The sequence below is a fragment of the Balaenoptera physalus genome, assembly GCF_965194825.1.
Source record: "Balaenoptera physalus genome assembly, chromosome: 9".
NCBI classification, from domain to species: domain Eukaryota; kingdom Metazoa; phylum Chordata; class Mammalia; order Artiodactyla; family Balaenopteridae; genus Balaenoptera; species Balaenoptera physalus.
Genome location: NC_138888.1, coordinates 25,756,901 through 25,778,181, shown reverse-complemented (window position 1 = coordinate 25,778,181; position 21,281 = coordinate 25,756,901). Strand labels below are relative to the sequence as shown.

At 39.1% G+C, this 21,281-nt stretch overlaps 1 protein-coding gene across 6 annotated transcripts in view; it reads left to right on the top strand.

Moving 5' to 3' along the window:
- Positions 1-21,281, top strand: part of ARFGEF3 (ARFGEF family member 3) — a 198,460-nt gene that overhangs the window by 168,353 nt on the left and 8,826 nt on the right. For all 6 annotated transcript variants that reach the window (XM_082474366.1, XM_082474365.1, XM_082474368.1 and 3 more), the window contains 6 exons: positions 3,939-4,067; positions 6,092-6,268; positions 7,848-7,962; positions 8,723-8,825; positions 9,064-9,195; positions 11,381-11,502. In XM_082474366.1, coding sequence (XP_082330492.1) covers positions 3,939-4,067; positions 6,092-6,268; positions 7,848-7,962; positions 8,723-8,825; positions 9,064-9,195; positions 11,381-11,502 — 778 coding nt within the window. The remainder of the gene's footprint in view (positions 1-3,938; positions 4,068-6,091; positions 6,269-7,847; positions 7,963-8,722; positions 8,826-9,063; positions 9,196-11,380; positions 11,503-21,281) is intronic.

Below are 21,281 nucleotides of genomic sequence, written 5' to 3'. Positions count from 1 at the left end.
CATTGCCCATTTTATTGGCATAGAGTTGCTTGTAGTAATCTCTCATGATCCTTTGTATTTCTGCAGTGTCAGTTGTTACCTCTCCTTTTTCATTTCTAATTCTGTTGATTTGAGTCTTCTCCCTTTTTTTCTTGATGAGTCTGGCTAATGGTTTATCAATTTTGTTTTATCTTCTCAAAGAAGCAGCTTTTAGTTTTATTGATCTTTGCTATTGTTTCCTTCATTTCTTTTTCATTTATTTCTGATCTGATCTTTATGAGTTCATTCCTTCTGCTAACTTTGGGGTTTTTTGTGTTCTTCTTTCTCTAATTGCTTTAGGTGTAAGGTTACATTGTTTGAGATTTTTCTTCTTTCTTGAGGTAGGATTGTATTGCTATAAACTTCCCTCTTAGTACTGCTTTTGGTGCATCCCATAGGTTTTGGGTCGTCGTGTTTTCATTGTCATTTGTTTCTAGGTAATTTTTGATTACCTGTTTGATTTCTTCAGTGATCTCTTGGTAATTAGTAGTGTATTGTTTAGCCTCCATGTGTTTGTATTTTTTACAGATTTTTTCCTGTATTTGATATCTGGTCTCATAGCGTTGTGGTTGGAAAAGATACTTGATATGATTTCAATTTTCTTAAATTTACCGAGGCTTGATCTGTAACCCAAGATATGGTCTATCCTGGAGAATGTTCCATGAGCACTTGAGAAGAAAGTGTATTCTGTTGTTTTTGGATGGAATGTCCTATAAATATCAATTAAGTCCATCTTGTTTAATGTGTCATTTAAAGCTTGTGTTTCCTTATTTATTTCATTTTGGATGATCTGTCCATTGGTGAAAGTGGGGTGTTAAAATCCCCTACTATGATTGTGTTACTTTCGATTTCCCCTTTTATGGCTGTTAGCATTTGCCTTATGTATTGAGGTGCTCCTATTTTGGGTGCATAAATATTTACAATTGTTATATCTTCTTCTTGGATTGATCCCTTGATCATTATGTAGTGTCCTTCTTTGTCTCTTGTAATAGTCTTTATTTTAAAGTCTATTTTGTCTGATATGAGAATTGCTACTCCAGCTTTCTTTTGATTTCCATTTGCATGGAATATCTTTTTCCATCCCTTCACTTTCAGTCTGTACGTGGCCCTAGGTTTGAAGTGGGTCTCCTGTAGACAGCATGTATATGGGTCTTGTTTTAGTATCCATTCAACTAGTCTTTTGGTTGAAGCATTTAATCCATTTACATTTAAGGTAGTTATTGATATGTATGTTTCTATTACCATTTCCTTAATTGTTTTGGGTTTGTTATTGTAGGTCTTTTCATTCTCTTGTGTTTCCTGCCTAGAGAAGTTCCTCTAGCATTTGTTGTAAAGGTGCTTTGGTGGTGCTGAATTCTCTTAACTTTTGCTTATCTGTAAAGGTTTTAATTTCTCTGTTGAATCTGAATGAGATCCTTGCTGGGTAGAGTAATCTTGGTTGTAGGTTTTTCCCTTTCATCACTTTAAATATGTCCTGTCACTCCCTCTGGCTTGCAGAGTTTCTGCTGAAAGATCAGCTGTTAACCTTATGGAGATTCCCTTGTATGTTATTTGTTGCTTTTCCCTCACTGCTTTTAATATTTTTCTTTGTATTTAATTCTTGATAGTTTAATATGTGTCTCGGCATGTTTCTCTTTGGGTTTATCCTGTATGGTACTTTCTGTGCTTCCTGGACTTGATTGACTATTTCCTTTCCCATGTGAGGGAAGTTTTCAACTATAATCTCTTCAAATATTTTCTCAGACCCTTTCTTTTTCTCCTCGTCTTCTGGAACCCCTATAATTTGAATGTTGGTGCATTTAATATTGCCCCAGAGGTCTCTGAGACTGTCCTCAATTCTTTCCATTCTTTTTTCTTTATTCTGCTCCCTGGCACTTATTTCCACCATTTTATCTTCCAGCTCACTTATCTGTTCTTCTGCCCCAGTTATTCTGTTACAGATTCCTTCTAGATTATTTTTAATTTCAGTAATTGTGTTGTTCACCACTGTTTGGTTGCTCTTTAGTTCTTCTAGATCCTTGTTAAATGTTTCTTGTATTTTCTCCATCTGTTTCTGAGATTTTGGATCATCTTTACTATCATTACTCTGAATTCTTTTTCAGGTAGGTTGCCTATTTCATCTTCATTTATTTGGTCTTGTAGGTTTTTACCTTGCTTCTTCATCTGTAACATATTTTTTTGTCATTTAATTTTTTTTTTTTTTTTTGATGGGTGCTTCTGTATTCCTGTCTTATTGGTTGTTTGGCCTGAGACATCCAGCACTGGAGTTTACAGGCAGTTGGATAGAGCTGGGTCTTGGTGCTGAGATGAGGACCTCTGCGAAGCCTTACTCCAATTGATATTCCCTGGGGTCTGAGGTTCTCTGTTAGTCCAGCTGTTTGGACTCGGAGCTCCCACCACAGGAGCTCGGGCCTGACCTCTGGCCTGGGAACCAAGATCCCGCAAGCATGTGGCAGGCGAAGTAATGGTCACCCAAAGACATGGACATCCAAATCCCTGGAACCGCCTGGCTGGTGTGTGGCAATGGGGACCCGGAGCCACAGGAGGGGCAGGGCAGTGGCCTCAGGTACACAGGGCAGCCTGGTGTCCTCAGGGTCAGAGCCAGGCCATTTGCACCACCTGTGCTGCCTAGAGTGCTTGGGGCTCCACCTGGGCTTGACAGGCCCGGATTCACGTCTGAGGCCCCTTCAGCTATTTTTAGCTTATAGCCAATTTGCCAGTTTTCTTATACATATCAGTTAATTTTCAAGATTCATGTAAGATCTACACTACATGTTTGGCTGCTCCATCTCTTAAGTCCTTGTCAATCTATAGATTTTCCTCTCCAACTCTCTTTTACGTCTTTGCAATTTATTTGTTAAAGAAGTGAGGTTCTTTGTCACGTAGAGTTTTCCACTTGGATTTTATTGGTTGCTCCCCTTACAGTAGTGTATAACATGTTTTTCTTTCCCATGCATATACTATTAATTAGCTTGTCCACCCCCACTTATATTTTGAGGTTCATGAGAATTTCTTGTCACCTGGTTTTCTTATATTTATTGTCCATGACTTTGGTTTTGGCTCCTATTAATGGGGATATTCAAAATTGGGGAAGTAGGTTTTTTTTTAATGGGAATATTTCAACATTGCATCTTCTCATACAGTTTTCTTTTGCTGGAAAATTAGAAGTATTAAAATAAGATATAGAGTGAGCTATTTTGTATATTCTACTCTAGATACTTTTGTACCTCAATAAACAAACTGTGGTATATACATACAATGGAATATAATTCATCCATAAAAAGGAATGAAGTTATGATACATGCTACAACATGGATGTACCTTGAAAACATTATGCTAAGTGAAATAAGCCAGGCACAGGTTACCAGGTGCTGGAGTGATGGGGAGAATGCAGAGTTGTTGCTTACTGGTTATAGTTTCTCTTTGAGGTAATGAAAAAGTTTTGGAAATTAATAGTAATGGTGGTTGCACAACATCATATGTGTAATTAATACCACTGAATTACACATGTAGAAATGGTTAAAATGGCAAATTTTTGTTATATATATTTATAATATTTTTTTTGAAAAGGATTAAAGTGATGGAACTAAAAGGATATTATTACTTTGCTATCATCAACTCCCAATGAATCTAACAATTATTTCATATAGTAGAATTTACATACCACATCACCTTCTTCCTGAAGGGGAATAAGGAAGACACTTGAACAGTATTTTTTTTTTCTTTGACTTTGTCAAAACATGTAAATCATAATTTATCCATGCTTATAGGCACTGAGGGCTACCTTACAGGGTGATGCCTTACATCCATATAGCGCTTGGTAGTTTTCAGAAGCCTTTTATATAGTGTTTAGTTTGGTCTTGTGATGATTCTGTATTATGTTTGACCGAATTTCACAGAGGTCTGCTTTTGGTTTCCAGGTCTGATAGAAGTCTGGATCATCCTGCTGGAGCAGCTCACAGCAGCTGTGTCTAACTGTCCACGTCAGCACCAACCCCCGACCTTAGATTTGCTCTTTGAGCTGTTGAGAGATGTTACCAAAACACCTGGTAAATATTTCTATGTCTGTCTTTCGAGGGAGTTTGTTATACATATAACTTTTTTCAGGAAGGTATCTGTATGAGTGTCTATTTCACTGATGTAACCCCAGAGAGCATAATAGATGCTCTCTCTATATATATTTGTTGAACATTTAAGACATGTCCTTGTATTGTTTATGGGTTTCCCACCAGCCCATTTATAAATAATGGGTGGTGGCCAGGTAGGTGAATGTGTAGAACCCCACTATATTCAGGCCAAGGCTGTGGTATCAATGTCCCCTTAAACCAGTTGGCTTTGCTCTGTTCTGTGGTTACAGCCTTCCTCTGTGGCTGGGTCTCATATACTCTTGGCCCCAGGGCTGTCAGTAGGGCTTAACAGGTCTACCACTGACATGAACCAACCACTCAAATGTATGAAGACCGCAACATCTTACTTGTATAAGGGTCATAGGTGATTATATTTGGGAAGACATCTAGTGAGTTCCTGATAGTACAGGAAATGGCCCTTGGGAATTTATTTCTTGTTCTGAATTAGTCAAGGTTAGCATGCACACTTACTCATCCAAATTTTCCCAAGATCTAAGAAATTTTTTATAGAAATTTTAGTTTTCACTAACAGAATCAGAACCACAAATGAAACCACTAGTTTAATTCTCGAGTAATAAGAGGAGTTTTGTATTCAATATAAACTGATGAAGACTTGATAAGTGATACTGTTTTAAGATCCATAGCAAAGTTTATATCAGAATTTTTTTCAGGAACACCATTATAGCTACTCCTACACATTAAAAATTTAAAGACTTTCTATCCAAGAATAAGCAGGTATCTTATAGAATTAATTATATGCCACTATTTCTAAATCTGTTTTATTGGTCAGTATCATTTTCTACTACTAAGTGTGTATGAAGAGCGTTTTAGCCCAATAATTCTACTCCTAGAAATCAAAGGAAATTAACAGTAATGAAGATGACATTCTATGTATAATGATGTTTGATGAAGCATCTTGAATACCAAAATAATTATGAACACCCTAAATGGGTTAAATAAGTTATGGTAAAAGCATGTAAATGTCTACAGGCATTAAAATGAATATCTGTGAATAATATTTAATGACATCAATAATTGTTTATAGGGCATTATGTTAAAATATATATAGCGTGGAGTACAATCTCAACTTTTTGAGAAGCATTTATAAATATACACATACACCCAAACATAATACATTCAAAAAGTACTAGAAGGAAATACATCAAAATATTATTTTCTTCTTCTTCATATTCTCATGTGTTTTCTGTGTTTATTATGAAAGGGATACCTTGCTTTTGTAATCAGTATTTTAAAAATCCATCAACATTTCCACAAATATTTTTATTACAGTGTTGTTCATAAAGCAAAATATAGAAACATCTTAAATTTCCATCAGTAAGGGAATGGATAAGTACAAACTAATGCATATACAGTTTGAATAGTTTGGAATAGTATGTGGTAATAAAAATGAGGAATATCTAAATTTGCTGACACAGAATGATCTCTAACTTGTAACTGTTATGGGCAAAAAATCAACATGCAGACCAAGGTTTACCTTATCCCATTTATATAAAAGTAATAAAATATATATATATATATATTTCTCTTTGTTTCATATAAATATATGTACTCTTAGTTTCATATAAATAAATATACTTACAGTTCAAAGGGTGAACTTTTTCTTATATGTGTATATGTATTTGTATGTTTATGGGGACTAAGGAAGTGATCAAGTGATACTTTAGCTTTATCAGTATTGTTTGAATTTTTAATGAGTATATTTATGTATTACTTACGTAATTAAAATCATGCAGAAACAAAAAAGAAAAATGTCACCAAAGACCATATATTTCCCAATCAGTGGTAAATTCTTTTTCTTTGTTCCTTCTCAGAATGGGGAGCTCCCGCGAAAGAGATGGGAAGCTCTCTGCTGTCACTCGGCGCTGCCCTTTTGTTGCAGGGGAGGTGCTAAGATCACAATTCTGATGCTGACCTTTCTTTTTCAGGACCAGGGTTTGGCATCTATGCAGTTGTTCACCTTCTCCTTCCCGTGATGTCCCTTTGGCTTCGCCGTAGCCATAACGACCATTCTTACTGGGACGTGGCGTCTGCTAACTTCAAGCATGCCATCGGTCTGTCCTGTGAGCTGGTGGTGGAGCACATTCAGAGCTTCATCCACTCAGGTATCTAAGGTGCCAGAGCAGCTCATGCTGAGTAGTTGTTTAGTAGACAGCATCGTTGTCTAGAAGTGTTTAGTAAATACCAGTGCATGATTTTTGTCCTGGGAATTATTAAAATAGAATTACATGGTTAGTGCCAGCCTTCTAATAGTAGGTTGTCAAGAAGAAAATTGGTACCCCTGTGTCCTCTACAGAATTATCAAACAGAATGCTTAAAATGTGTGACTAAAAATAAAACACCTAATGAGGTCTAGGATATCTGTGCATTAGGAGAGGGGAGGCAAGTTCAAGTATATAATAAATTAAAAAAAGAAGAAAATACCCCTCTAGGCTGGGGGTAAGGGAGAGAGTGTATCCCATTGTCCTGCTGCATCTGGGGAGGCTAAATGGAAGAGGCAGGGTTTTAGAAAAGGCTCAAATTATGGTCAAGAGGTTACTTAACAGATTAGGGGGGAAGAGAGGGGTCTTAATATCTGTGGCACTTTGAAAAAGATTTGGAAGTGTGGGGTGGATAGTATGCTGAAGTCAGCAGACAGACAGGGAGCTGTATGTCAGCTGTGGTACCAGTGGAGCAGCATTTGTGAAATAGATTCTTGCCATGGAAAGATCTGGAAATTTGGGAGCAGGAGGAATCTTGCTGCTAGCCCTAAAGGTTATAAAGAAAAGGGAAAGATGTACAGAAGTTTAAAGGAAGAGGTGAGGTCAGAGGCTCCCTTGCTGGCAAGGTTAGAGAAACTCATGAGAACTTGACCCCAAGGAAGAGTCAAAAAGCAAAGTTAAGAAATGCGGGTCTCCACTAAGCTTAGTAAGGACAATTTGCCCTGCAAAAAACACACCGATCGAGAAAGAAGAAAAATGGGTATTTCCACGTGCAGGCGCTAACTGCATCCCTAGTGGTAGAGTTTCCGCCCAGGTCCTGGCTTTGCACAGCTCAGGACCCTTGAGGATTCCACTGAGAATTGGTTCTGTGGCATCGCAAGGACTTTGTGGAAAAGAATACTGGCGTATTCCTTGAACTGGGCAAACAGAATGTGATTTTGGGAGATTTTATTTTCTTTAGTCTGGGGACAGCATGCAGACTGAAGCCAAACTGAAAAGGTTCAAGAAGTGGTAGTTGGTATGAGAAGGTTTTTTTGTTTACTAAGAGCATTTAATTCAATCTAATTCAACGATCAACCGTAAGGAATGTTTGTTTTATCTTTCCCTTTAAGAATTAAAAATTTTTACTAGCTAGTATTCAGGCTATATAATAGTATATGTTCTATTTTGCTTAAGCAGATGAATTATATACTTTGAAAAGTGTACATCAACACATTAAGGTGAGCCACATGCATTTCATCTTGATATATCTAGAAATGGATGAAACAAGCTAAAATTAGGTAAAACCAAGATAATTTTTGTTGTAATGAGTGTTTTATTTTTGTTGTTATTGTTATGGCCATTTTTCTCACTGTTCTATTTCCCAGATACTTGTCTATTTTTTGTATCATTTAGCCTTGCCTCTTTTGCTGTAGTATAGATGCCGTCCAGCCCGTTCCTTTGCGATACCACTGAGAGCCATCTTGCTTTGATTTTCCTGCAGACATCAGGTATGAGAGCATGATCAACACCATGCTGAAGGACCTCTTTGAGTTGCTGGTGGCGTGTGTGGCCAAGCCCACAGAAACCATCTCCCGAGTGGGCTGCTCCTGTATCAGGTGACATAAAGGTTCCCTGGCTCTCCACAAAACTGGAGTTTTTATGATGAAATCCAGGGGAATTAAATTCTTTGATGGTAGCAATCTACTTCTTATAAATAAAAATGACTGTGCTACTAACTCTTCATTTCTTCCAGTCAGCAAATATTTACTGTGTACGTCATTATACAGGGAGCTCTGCTGCCCAGAAAGTGATGTGACCAAGGTCCCGACCCGCAGGGAGCGTACAACCTGTTCTAAAGGACAGAACAAAGAGAGTCATGGGAAAAGTGATAATAGGCAGGAGGAACGATAAATGCCACGAAAGGACGAGACGCCTGGGGAGTAGGGCAGTCAGCAAGACCTTCTGTAGTAATGATACTTGGTCAGATCTCCCAAGGTGGGTTAGCTTCCGATAGGTGGCGACTTTGTAAGCAGAAGAACAGCATGAACACATACATGGAGATAAGAGTTACAAGTGACAAGAGGGTTTTATCTTGTTATGTGTAGAGGAGTAGTGGCAAATTGGGCTGGAATGGGAAAAATTAGTATAGAATATATACATGCAAGCCTAAGTTTAAACATCGGCCTATTTGTAGTGGGAATCCATTGATATTTTTTTTTTTACATTAAGTGGGTTAGGACATTTTGTGACAAAAGACAGCAAGACTTGTAAGGGAACTATAGACTAAACCTAGGCACGCGTCCGGAAGGACCTACCTACCTTTTGTGACAATAAAATATATGAATTCAAGACTTCTTTCCTTTTTTCTCCTGGCAGGTACGTCCTCGTGACAGCGGGCCCCGTGTTCACGGAGGAGATGTGGAGGCTGGCTTGCTGTGCCCTGCAGGACGCCTTCTCGGCCACGCTCAAGCCGGTGAAGGTAAGTCACTCGGAGGAGAGACCAGGGCACCTCCAGCCTTCCTCAGCTCCCTGGTGCTCCTCAAGTTGGGTCACCTGGATTCCGCCTCCCTCCTTGTAGCAGGCGGTCTCAGTTGGTGGGAACAAGGTAGCTGGATCAGTACTTTGTCCCAGACACAGTGACAATGTCAGATCAAAGACAGGGCCTGGAGCCATGAGCTCAGCTGCACCCAGCGAACGACTGCTGTGTTTCTCCCCAGGATCTGCTGGGCTGCTTCCACAGCGGCACCGAGAGCTTCAGCGGGGAAGGCTGCCAGGTGAGGGTGGCGGCCCCCTCCTCCTCCCCCAGTGCTGAGGCCGAGTACTGGCGCATCCGAGCCATGGCTCAGCAGGTAAGGGTGGGGTTTTTGATCCCAGGGGCTCTGGAAGCTTGAGATATTGCTAGGGGTCATTTCTGAAGGCCGTGCATCACCACACTGCCTTTCATTCCTTTAGGGACATAGACGTCCTGGCTCTGAGCTCTGGCCAGTGCTGTTCTTTTCCAGAAATCACTTGAACCTAGTCAACAGCGTTATGGTCCTCTCACCATTTCTAGCGTGTTGCATCCTCCAGTACCCTGATCAAATAGGGTCCTTTTCCACCCGGCCACTGCACTCCATACATAACTTGACTTGCACTACTTATGTTATAAATAGTTACTGAAATACTATTGTTAATGCTAGACTATGAGTGCCTAAAAATGGTAAACTTTTTTTCCTATATCTCCCATACACAGCAAAGAGCTTAACATTTACAAGTTGTTTAATAAATTTGAGTTGAATGTTAAGTACATCTTAATTTTACAGATTAGTTATCTGTGCAGGAATCACCATGTACCAATGACGTTTTCTTCTGACACATGGCAGAAGTCACAAAAGTTGGCTGTAAGCTGATGAGTCAGGAGCAGAGAACATATTCTGTATATTGGTAGTCCTGGAGCAGGGCAGATAGAAGGCGCTTATTAAATATTTGTTGAGTCAATGAATCACTAAATTACAGAAGTCCTTACAGCTTTAGCTTGAGCTACAGCTGTGTCCTCAGACACTTAAGTGACCTGTCAATCTGTCTCTAAGAAACCCTGCATGGGGCTTTTATCAGCACTGTCCCTTAATTCACATATATTCATAACAGTGCTATTCATAATAGGGGAAAAACAAAAATGGACTAAATTCCCAACCACCACTGATTAGCTGGCTAAACACTCTCATTTAACAGCAACAGACAGACATAGTTGGATTGTGTTTCGTATGCAGAAGGTGTTTGCATATACATATGTGTATGTGTTTAAAATATTAAACAATTTTTATAAATGTATATGCACTGTCAGAAGTATGCACTGGGAAAATGAAGTGAGTTGGGGTTTATTTTCAAAGGCTCCCTTTCTCTACAAAATCTAATTTAATTCTTAATAGAATTTCCCCTTAGCACACTGATAACCCAGGATGCGCTATCAACAAAAAGAACTCAGTCACGTTCAGCATATTAGTTGAGAAGTTTCCTGCCAGGTCTGGCTTCTGAAGCGCTTTCCCCAGCTCTCCTCAGAGAGTGGGACAAGAACCTCCCACCTTCAACTACTCACATCTGCTGAGCACATTCCTAACATCCCAGGACACGGGTTCTGGCCAGGAACCATAACAGAGAAGGCAAGAGGGTGGTCCTCCTCTGAAGGGGTGGCTTCTCTAAGTAGCATGCCTTCACAGCTGACTAGATGAGGCATTTTTCCATGTGCATCCAGCAGTCTTTCCACCCACAGCAAGAATATGAAAATGGAATCCTGTTCTGAAATAGTTAATGGAGAAGAACAGCAGAAAACAGTTAGTGAATCTTTCATTTCTTCATATTACTTTCTTCTTCAGTCCCAAACCTTCTCCCATATTTACTCTTCAGATAACCCAGTATTCAATTATCTGATAATTTAACAAGATTTGGAAAGAAAAAATTCCTTAATACTCAGGTTTCCAAAGGGAAGTAGTGAAGGTATATTAAATAATGTCAAATGAAATCATTTGGATCGGAATCCGAGAAGTGGCTACTGTTTTCGAAGTCACCTCTCCCATTGTCTGTTAATAGAGCAGTATGGCCACAGCAGCAGCCCTGACAGGAGAAGTCCCAATTAGTTTCCTGTTCCTGCATGGTTTAGAATATGTACCAAACAGACGTCTAAAGCAGAGGAGACCTCTTACAAACATAGCCCCTTTTTATTTACTCTTAACATTAAATGTCAGTCCTTGCTATTTGGAGTGTAATGACTTGTCACGTGGCAGAAGCAGTAGTGTCATTACTATTCGTGCCAGCAGCTAACTTTTATTGAGTATTTACTCTTCTGTTCTAATGCTTTGCATATGTCAATACACACATATTAATTCATTTAATTCTCTCAACAAACATACCAGTAGGAAATCATTACCAACCTCATTTTAAAGGTGAAAAAATGAGTAGAAAGAGTGAGCCACTTGCCGAAGGCCATCCAGCTGATCCCTGGCGGAGGCTGGTCGAGGATGGTGGCGCTCTGACCTGTACCTTTGTATATGCGTGCAGGTGTTTATGTTGGACACCCAGAGCTCCCCAAAGACTCCAAACAACTTTGATCATGCTCAGTCCTGTCAGCTCATTATTGAACTGCCTCCTGATGAGAAGCCAAACGGACACACCAAGAAAAGGTAAGCAGCCAAGCGCTTATAAATAGGAAAGTTCATTTATTCCCAGCTCTTGCTCATTGTAACTCAAGCTTCAGCCAAGAATACTGAAAACAGTTGTGGAGTCACTTAGCAAAAAGTTGTTAGCATTTTAACCAAATTTCCCACATTTCACATGTGTTCGTTTGCTAGGGCTGCCATAACAAAGTACACAGACTGGGTGGCTTAAACAACAGGAATTTAATTTCTCACAGTTCCGGAGCCTAGAAGTCCAAGATCAGGGTGTCAGCCATGTTGGTTTCTTCTGAGGCCTCCCTCCTTGGCTTCTAGATGAATGTCTGTTCCCTGTGTCTTTGCATGGTCTTTCCTCTGTATATGTCTTTGTGCAAATTTCTTTCTCTTAGGAGGATACCAGTCATACTGGATTAAGGCCCATCCTAATGCCCTCCTTAACCCAATTATTTCTTTAAAGACCCTTTTTCCAAGTATACATTCTGTGATACTATGGATTAGGACTTCCATGTATGAATTTGGGGGGGGACACAACTCACTGTATCTATAGCATCATACATATCATAATCCTTTTTAAAAAAATAATATGAGGCGTGATTCATATTGTTTCAGTGAGAAAGTGAGAAATACATCATTAACTTCTCATGAGCAGTACAGCTGTTAGGATACAGAAAGCTCAGTGCATGCCACAGGAAACTTGCTCTTTTTAAGTACTATCATCCTGCCAAAAAAACATTGTTCCTAGAGTTGAAGATGAAGCCAGTGACTGAAAGTTCCCATTTTAAAACTTCTGACACACTAATAGTAATGATGATAAGTATTTGAGTGCAATAGATGAAGTACAGGGAGTAGGTAATCCACTTCCACTGGTGCATGAGGAAACATTCAGGGAGACTGCGAATCAGGGGAGATGGAATCAAAACCAGGTCTAGCTGAGCACAATGCCTGTGTCCTTTCCCATTTCCATTTTAGGGAGAGAGTGTGATTTTTCCAAAAGTTACCAGGTAGCATAGCAGTTTGATTAATATACCCATTTGGGTGAAATTTCCAGGTACTAATTTTTTTTAGTCAAGTGTGTGTGGTACATACAGAAGACTATGTGGAAGGTTCAAAGGTTATCAAGCATGAATAAAAAGTGAAATAACTATGAACCTGCCACTGCACTTCAGAAGTAGAACTTTACCAATATCCCCCGTATTCCTCCCAATTCTGTGCCCTGCTTCCCCCCACTGCTGATCACTCAAAAGTGTTGGGCATTTTTATCTGTTCTGCATACCAATGATTGTGCACTCCTTTCCACAGCTTTAAGCGTTGATCTACTTTCAAATTGCAGTTCTTTTCTTACCTGTTTTCCTTTTTTTTATATATTTCTAGTCCCTTCAGCCAATTATTCCTACTAAAACAATTTTTGAAGTAAAAGGAGAAAAAGGGGGAAAGGAATAATAAGCTGAATTCACATTATAAATAAAACACAGGAAAAATAGGATGACCTAATAATATTCCTATGTTACTGGTTTAACGGTTTTAAAAGATTAAGATTTAAAAATTTATCACCATGGTTCCTCAGTTTACTTAGTACTTTTAATAGACAATTACCCCCTCAATGAAATTCTGTAAAACAGGAAAAGCACAAATTCTTTAGTAGAAGCCACTATGCCTTAAAACATCCTCTAAAATTCTTTAAGTATTTTGCATTGTTGGATTTGACTCATTCGCAGGGGCAATTCTTAGCACAGAAGGTAGGAGAAGATGAGTTAGACATACGAAAAGTTTGTGCATCTGCTGGTCAGGTGCGTCCTCAGAGGTCCGCATTAAAATCACCCATGGGGAAAAAAAGACTGGAACTAAAACCAGATTGCAACATTTTAGTAAAGAGAAATCTGGGTTTGTTTGTTTGTTTGTTTTAACATCTTTATTGGAGTATAATTGCTTTACAGTGGTGTGTTAGTTTCTGCTTTATAACAAAGTGAATCAGCTATACATATACATATGTCCCCATGTCTCTTCCCTCTTGCGTCTCCCTCCCTCCCACCCTCCCTATCCCACCCCTCTAGGTGGTCACAAAGCACCGAGCTGATCTCCCTGTGCTATGTGGCTGCTTCCCACTAGCTATTTTACGTTTGGTAGTGTATATATGTCCATGCCACTCTCTCACTTTGTCACAGCTTACCCTTCTCCCTCCCCATATCCTAATGAAACTTAAAAGCTTTTGCACAGCAAAGGAAACCATAAACAAGACCAAAAGGCAACCCTCAGAATGGGAGAAAATATTTGCAAATGAAGCAACTGACAAAGGATTAATCTCCAAAATTTACAAGCAGCTCAATATCAAAAAAACAAACAACCCAATCCAAAAATGGGCAGAAGACCTAAATAGGCATTTCTCCAAAGAAGATATACAGACTGCCAACAAACGCATGAAAGAATGCTCAACATCATTAATCATTAGAGAAATGCAAATCAGAACTACAATGAGATATCATCTCACACCAGTCAGAATGACCATCATCAAAAAATCTACAAACAATAAATGCTGGAGAGCGTGTGGAGAAAAGGGAACCCTCTTGCATTATTGGTGGGAATGTAAATTGGTACAGCCACTATGGAGAACAGTATGGAGGTTCCTTAAAAAACTAAAAATAGAACTACCATACGACCCAGCAATCCCACTACTGTGCATATACCCTGAGAAAACCACAATTCAAAAAGAGTCATGTACCAAAATGTTCATTGCAGCTCTATTTACAGTAGCCAGGACATGGAAGCAACCTAAGTGTCCATCAACAGATGAATGGATAAAGAAGATGTGGCACATATATACAATGGAATATTACTCAGCCATAAAAAGAAACGAAATTGAGTTATTTGTAGTGAGGTGGATGGACCTAGAGTCTGTCATACAGAGTGAAGTAAGTCAGAAAGAGAAAAACAAATACCATATGCTAACACATATATGTGGAATCTAAGAAAAAAAAAAAAAAAAGGTCATGAAGAACCTAGGGGCAAGACAGGAATAAAGACACAGACTTACTGGAGAATGGACTGGGTTTGTTTTTAGGTCACTTTGACATTGACAGCCCAAGCAAGCCACATAATCTTAATTAGAGCTTTACGATGTACTTTAAACTATGAATCTGTTTACCTCTGATACCGACATTAGCATGTTTTAAGTCAGCTAGTTGTTAAGCAATTAACTCAATTATCCTGTCTGGGGGCTTGCTTGCCTATGCACTTTGCATCGGAAGCAGAAAGGGAAGGTGTAAGTTTCTCCACTTCAAGGTCCCCATCTTAAAGGGTGTGCTGAGAAAAGGGTACAACAAATTGAAAAGGGTACATCAAATTATCTGTTGATTTTTGTTTGCTCCAGATCTTTCTCATCTCCTGTCAGATTATGGTGAAGAGTTGCAGATCTATAAGCAGTTACTTCACTTTTTCAATATATTTCTGAAAGTTTGATCTCCTCAGTATTGCTGCTTCTTTCCCTATGTTTTCTTATTGCTGCATTATTTGGCTTGAACCTAAAGGGGATTTTCTGTCCTTTTTTACATGCTCAGTTAGCAATTTTATATCTTAAAACATCAAAGAGAATAACCTTGGTTGACAAGATGCTTTGATTGGCCCTCTCTTTAGGTGTTTGCTGGTAAAAGGCTTTCCATTTCTCAGGGGAGGTAATAGAAAAAATCCTCCTGGGCTAGGCTGCTTAAACCTTCAGAAGTCACCCCCTGGTTGTGCTTCCTACTTTAGGAGTCCAGGCTGCCAGCAGGATGGGGTTGAACTGTCAGAGCCACTGCTCAAGGAGACCATTTCTTCCAGGCACCTGCACTCAGAACTAATCTGGTTTTTGTTATTTTGGTTTGTTTTGAATGCTTCTCTCAGCATACATTTGCCCTGGGACAAGAAGATGAGTAAAGCACTGCCCTGTCCCTTGAAGGTTTATGGTATAGTGGGGAGGCCAGCCCAGTGATAAGTGACAGGAGTTCCCTTCTTAGTTAGGGTCCTGTAGTTGTGGACGTGAAGCGCTAGACCAAATGGGTGGCTTTCACAGCCTGCTTCTTCAAAAGAGTGCATAGTTAGGTCTCCTAATACCTCAAGTAACTTATCAAAAGTTACTTCTATGGTGGGGGAATTGGGAGGGGTTGGGGAGTTACCATTTAATGGGTTCAGAGTTTCTGTTGAAAAAGTTCTAGAAATAGATAGTGGTGATGGTTACACAACATTGTGCATGTACTTAATGCTACTGAATTGAACTTTTAAAAATGGTTAAAATGGTAACATCAGGTTATATATAATTTACCACAGAAAAGTTGCTTAAGTGATATGTTAGAAGGGGTTACTGTTTGCGAGTGACAGCTCTTTGTACCCATTCCATTTTTGCTGAAAGTACGATGTTTTCTTTGAGATACCACTACACAAAGGTCAAGGTCAACCTTTAAAAAAATGTATGGGAGGATTTTTGTTCTTTTGCTAGTTAAAATATTTTTCCTGCGAGTTATAAAAGTAATTTTTAAATTCATGATCTTAAAAAATGGTACAAATGAACTTATTTACAAAACAGAAATAGAGTCACAGATGTAGAAAACAAACTAATGGTTACCAGGGGGGAAAGGGAGGGGGAGAGAGAAATTGGGAGATTGGGATTGACATATACACACTACTATATATAAAATAGATAACTAACTAATAAGAACGTACTGTATAGCACAGGGAACTCAATACTCTGTAACGACCTATATGGGAAAAGAATCTTAAAAGGAGATATAGGTATATATGTAATATGTATGAGATATAGTAACTGATGCACTTTGCTGTACACCTGAAACTAACATGACATTGTAAATCAACTATACTCCGATAAAAAAATTTTTTTAAAGTATTAATGTAACAGTTGGACTTCTGAAATCAGTAGTGTGAATGAGTTGTAATTTTGTCATTATCCAGTTATGGGAATTAGTTTGCAACATCATGGCATAAGCTATTTTCATGAAATTCTAAGAGCAGTGAAAAGAATGGGAAACCATAAACCCAAAACCACATTGGTGGATTAAAATGTTGAAATTGGAATTGAGAATGATTTCTTAGTACAGGAATCCAGCCAAACAAAAGGGGCCGAATCACCAAAATGTGAGCATTCACTTCTAATGTTGCCTTATCGGGGCTGTGCCCTGATTAGGAAGTTGTCATGACTGGTGGGTTGCACCTGCTTCTCAACCAGGAGATCTGGCCAGATGTCTAGGGAGCATTCACCCTCTCCCACCTCCCCCAAAGGTGCATCCAAGGCCCACAAACAAGTCCCACGTCTGTGCTGGCAGAAAAGGATGCAGAAAGGAATTAGCCTGTGCTGAGTGAATGCTGTTTTCTCTCCTAGGTTTGTTTTAGAAGGCTGCAAATTAAATTATCAATTTCTTTAATTTCTTTCTTTGAAAATATTAGCCCCATAATACCTCTAAAGTTAAAAAACTTTTCAGTGTTTAGACCTTCTCCATCTCACACACCGGAAGCACTAAAGCTTTTATACATATGTACCTAAAGCATTAACATTTTTAATCCTGGAAAACTGGTTTGGTGCCTATAAACCAACTTCAATAAGATTCTAAAAGCTTTGGGTTTGAAGATGGTGGAGTAGAAGGACATGAGCTCACCCCTTCTTATGGAAAAACCAAAATCACAACTAACTGCTGAACAACCACTGACAAACAAATGCTGGAACCTACCAAAAAAGACACCCTACATCCAAAGACAAAGAAGAAGCCACAGTGAGACAGTAGGAGGGCCACAATCGTGATAAAATCAAATCCCATACACACTGGGTGGGCAGCCCACAAACTGAAAAACAATTATACCACAGAAGTTCTCCCATAGGAGTAAAAGGTCTGAGGCCCACATCAGGCTCCCCAGCCTGGGGGTCTGGCAACAGGAGGAGGAGCCCCCAGAGAATCTGGCTTTGAAGGCCAGCGGGGTTTGATCGCAGGAATTCCACAGGACTGGGGGAGACAGAAACTCCACTCTTGGAGGGCGCACACAGGGTCTCATGCACAGTACCCAGGGAAAAAAGCAGAGACCTCATAAGAGACTGGCCAGACTTACCTGCTAGTATCGGAGGGTCTCCTGCAGAGGTTGTGGGGGGGGGGTGGTGGCTGTGGCTCACTGCAGGGACAAGGACACTGGTGGCGGCAGTTCTGGTGAATATTCATTGGCGTGAGCACTCTTGGAGGCTGCCATTTTCTCACCAAGACCTGGCCCCACCCAACAGCCTGTAGGCTCCAGTGCTGGGATGCCTCAGGCCAAACAACCAACAGGGAAGGAACCCAGCCCCACCCATCAGCAGGCAGGCTGCTTAAAGTCTTCCTGAATAAATAGCTGCCCGATAAACACACCCCCTGACATGGCCCTGCCCACCAGAGGGAAAAGATCCAGCTCCACCCACCAGTGGACAGGTACCAGTCCCTCCCACCAGGAAGCCTGCACAGGTCTCTTAGACAGCCTCATCCACCAGGGGGCAGACTGCAGAAGCAAGAAGGACTACAACCCTGCAGCCTGTGGAATGGAAACTGCAATCACAGAAAATCAGACAAAATGATACGGCAGAGGACTATGTCCCAGATGAAAGAACAAGATAAAACCCCAGAAGAACAACTAGGTGAAGTGGAGCTAGTCAATCTGCCTAAAAAGAATTCAGAGTAATGATAGTAAAGATGATCCAAGATCTTGAAAAAAGAATAGAGGCACAGATCGAGTAGATACAAGAAACAAAGACCTAGAAGAACTAAAGAACAAACAAACAAACAAACAATATAATAACTGAAATGAAAAATACACTAGAAGGAATCAATAGTAGAATAACTGAGGCAGAAGAACAGGTAAGTGAGCTGGAATACAGAATGATGGAAATCACTGCTGTGGAACAGAATAAAGAAAAAAGAATGAAAAGAAAGGAGGACAGCCTAAGAGACCTCTGGGTCAACGTTAAATGCACCAACATTCACATTATAGGGGCCCCAGAAGGAGAAGAGAAAGGACCTAAGAAAATATGTGAAGAGATAAGCTAAAAACTTCCCTAACGTGGGAAAAGAAACAGTCACCCAAGTCCAAAAAGTGCAGAGTCTCAGGCAGGATAAACCCAAGGAGGAACACACTGAGACACATAGTAATCAAACTGACAAAAATTAAAGATAAAGAAAAAATATTAAAAGCAACAAGGGAAAAGAAACAACCTACAAGGGAATTCCCATAAGGTTATCAGCTGATTTCTCAGCAGAAACTCTGCAGGCCAGAAGGGAGTGGGATTATATATTTAAAGTGATGGAAGGGAAAAACCTACAACCAAGAATATTCTACCCAGCAAGGCTCTCATTCAGATTTGGCAGAGAAATCAAAAGCTTTACAGACAAGCAAAAGCTAAGAGAATTCAGCACCACCAGACCAGCTTTGCAACAAATGCTAAAGGAACTTCTCTAAGCAGAAAAGAAAAAGCCACAACTAGAAACAAGAAAATTATGAATGGAAAAGTTCACTGGTAAAGGCAAACATACAGTAAAAATAGGAAATAATCTGCACACAAATCTGATATGAAAACCAGCAGTTGTGAGAAGAGGAGATCACAAATGCAGGATATTGGAAATGCACTTGAAATTAAAAGAATGGCAACTTAAAACAATCTTGCTTTTATATAGACTTCTATATCAAAAACCTCATGGTAACTGCAAACCAAAAATCTACAATAGATACACACACAAAAAAGAAAAAGTAATCCAAACACAACACTGAAGTTAGTCATCAAATCACAAGAGAAGAGAACAAAAGAGGAAGGGAAGAAAAAGCACCTACAAAAACAAATTCAAAACAATTAAAATGGCAATAAGAATATACATATCGATAATTACTTTAAATGTAAAAGGATTAAATGCTCCAACCAAAAGACACAGACTGGCTGAATGGATACAAAAACAACACCTGTATATACGCTGTCTACAGGAGACCCACTTCAGATCTAGGACCACATAGAGACTGAAAGTGAGTGAATGGCAAAATGTATTCTGTGCAAATGGAAATCAAAAGAAAGCTGGAGTAGCAATATTTATATAAGACAAAATGGACTTTAAAGATTGTTACAAGAAACAAAGAAGGACACTACATAATGATCAAGGGATCAATCCAAGAAGAACATATAACAATGGCAAATATATATGCATCCAACATAGTATCTGCCTTATATATTGAGGTGCTCCTAACAGCCATAAAAGAGAAATCAACAGTAACATAATAATAGTGGGGGACTTTAACATCCCACTTACATCAATGGACAGATCATCCAGACAGAAAATAAATAAGGGAACACAGGCTTTAAATGACACATTAAACCACAAGGATTTAACTGATATTTATATACAGCATTCCAACCAAAAGCAACAGAATACACATTCTTTTCAAGTGCACATGGAACATTCTCCAGGATTGATCACATGCTGGGCCACAAAGTGAGCCTTGGTAAATTTAAGAAAATTGAAGTCCTATCAAGCATCTTTTCCGACCACAACACTATGAGATTAGAAATCAACTACAAGAAAAAAACTGTAAAAAACACAAACACGTAGAGGCTAAACAATATGCTACTAAACAACGAATGGATCACTGAAGAAATCAAAGAGGAAATCAAAAAAGACCTAGAGAAGAATGAAAATGAAAGCATGATAATCTAAAACCTATGGGACACAGCAAAACAAGTTCTAACAGGGAAGTTTATAGCAATACAATCTTACCTCAGGAAACAAGAAAAATCTCAAATAAACAACCTAACCTTACACCTAAAGCAACTAGAGAAACAAGAACAAAAAAACCCCAAAGTTAGTAGAAGGAAAGACATCATAAACATCAGAGCAGAAATAAATGAGATACAAAGAAAACAATAAAAAGATCAATGAAACTAAAAGCTGGTTCTTTGAGAAGATAAAAAAATTTGATAAACCTTTAGCCAGACTCATCAAGAAAAAGAGGGAAGAGAGCTCAAGTCAATAAAATTAGAAATGAAAAAGGAGAAGTTACAACGGATACCACAGAAATACAAAGGACCATAAGAGACTATTATAAGCAACTATATGCAAATAAAATGGACAACCTGGAAGAAATGGACAAATTCTTATAAAGGTACAATCTCCCAAGACTGAACAAGGAAGAAATAGAAAATATGAAAAGACCAATCACAAGTACTGAAATTAAAACTGTGATTAAAAAATTCCCAACAAAATACCAGGACCAGATGGCTTCACAGGTGAATTCTACCAAACATTTATAGAAGAGCTAACACCCATCGTTCTCAAACTCTTCCCAAAAATTGCGGAGGAAGGAACACTCCCAAACTCATTCTAAGAGGCCACCATCACCCTGATACAAAAACCAGACAAAGATACAACAAAAACAAAAGAAAGAAAATTAAAGGCCAATATCACTGATGAACGTAGATGCAAAAATCCTCCACAAAATACTAGCACACCAAATCCAACAATACATTAAAAGGATCATACACCATGATCAAGTGGGATTTATCCCAGGGATACAAGGGTTTTTCAGTATCAGCAAATCAATCAGTGTGATACACCGCATCAACAAATTGAAGAATAAAAACTATATGATCATCTCAATAGATGCAGAAAAAGCTTTTGACAAAATTCAATACCCATTTATGATTTTAAAAATCTCCAGAAAGTGGGCATAGAGGGAACATACCTCAACATAATAAAGGCCATATATGACGAACCTACAGCTAAAATCATACCCAACAGTGAAAAACTGAAAGC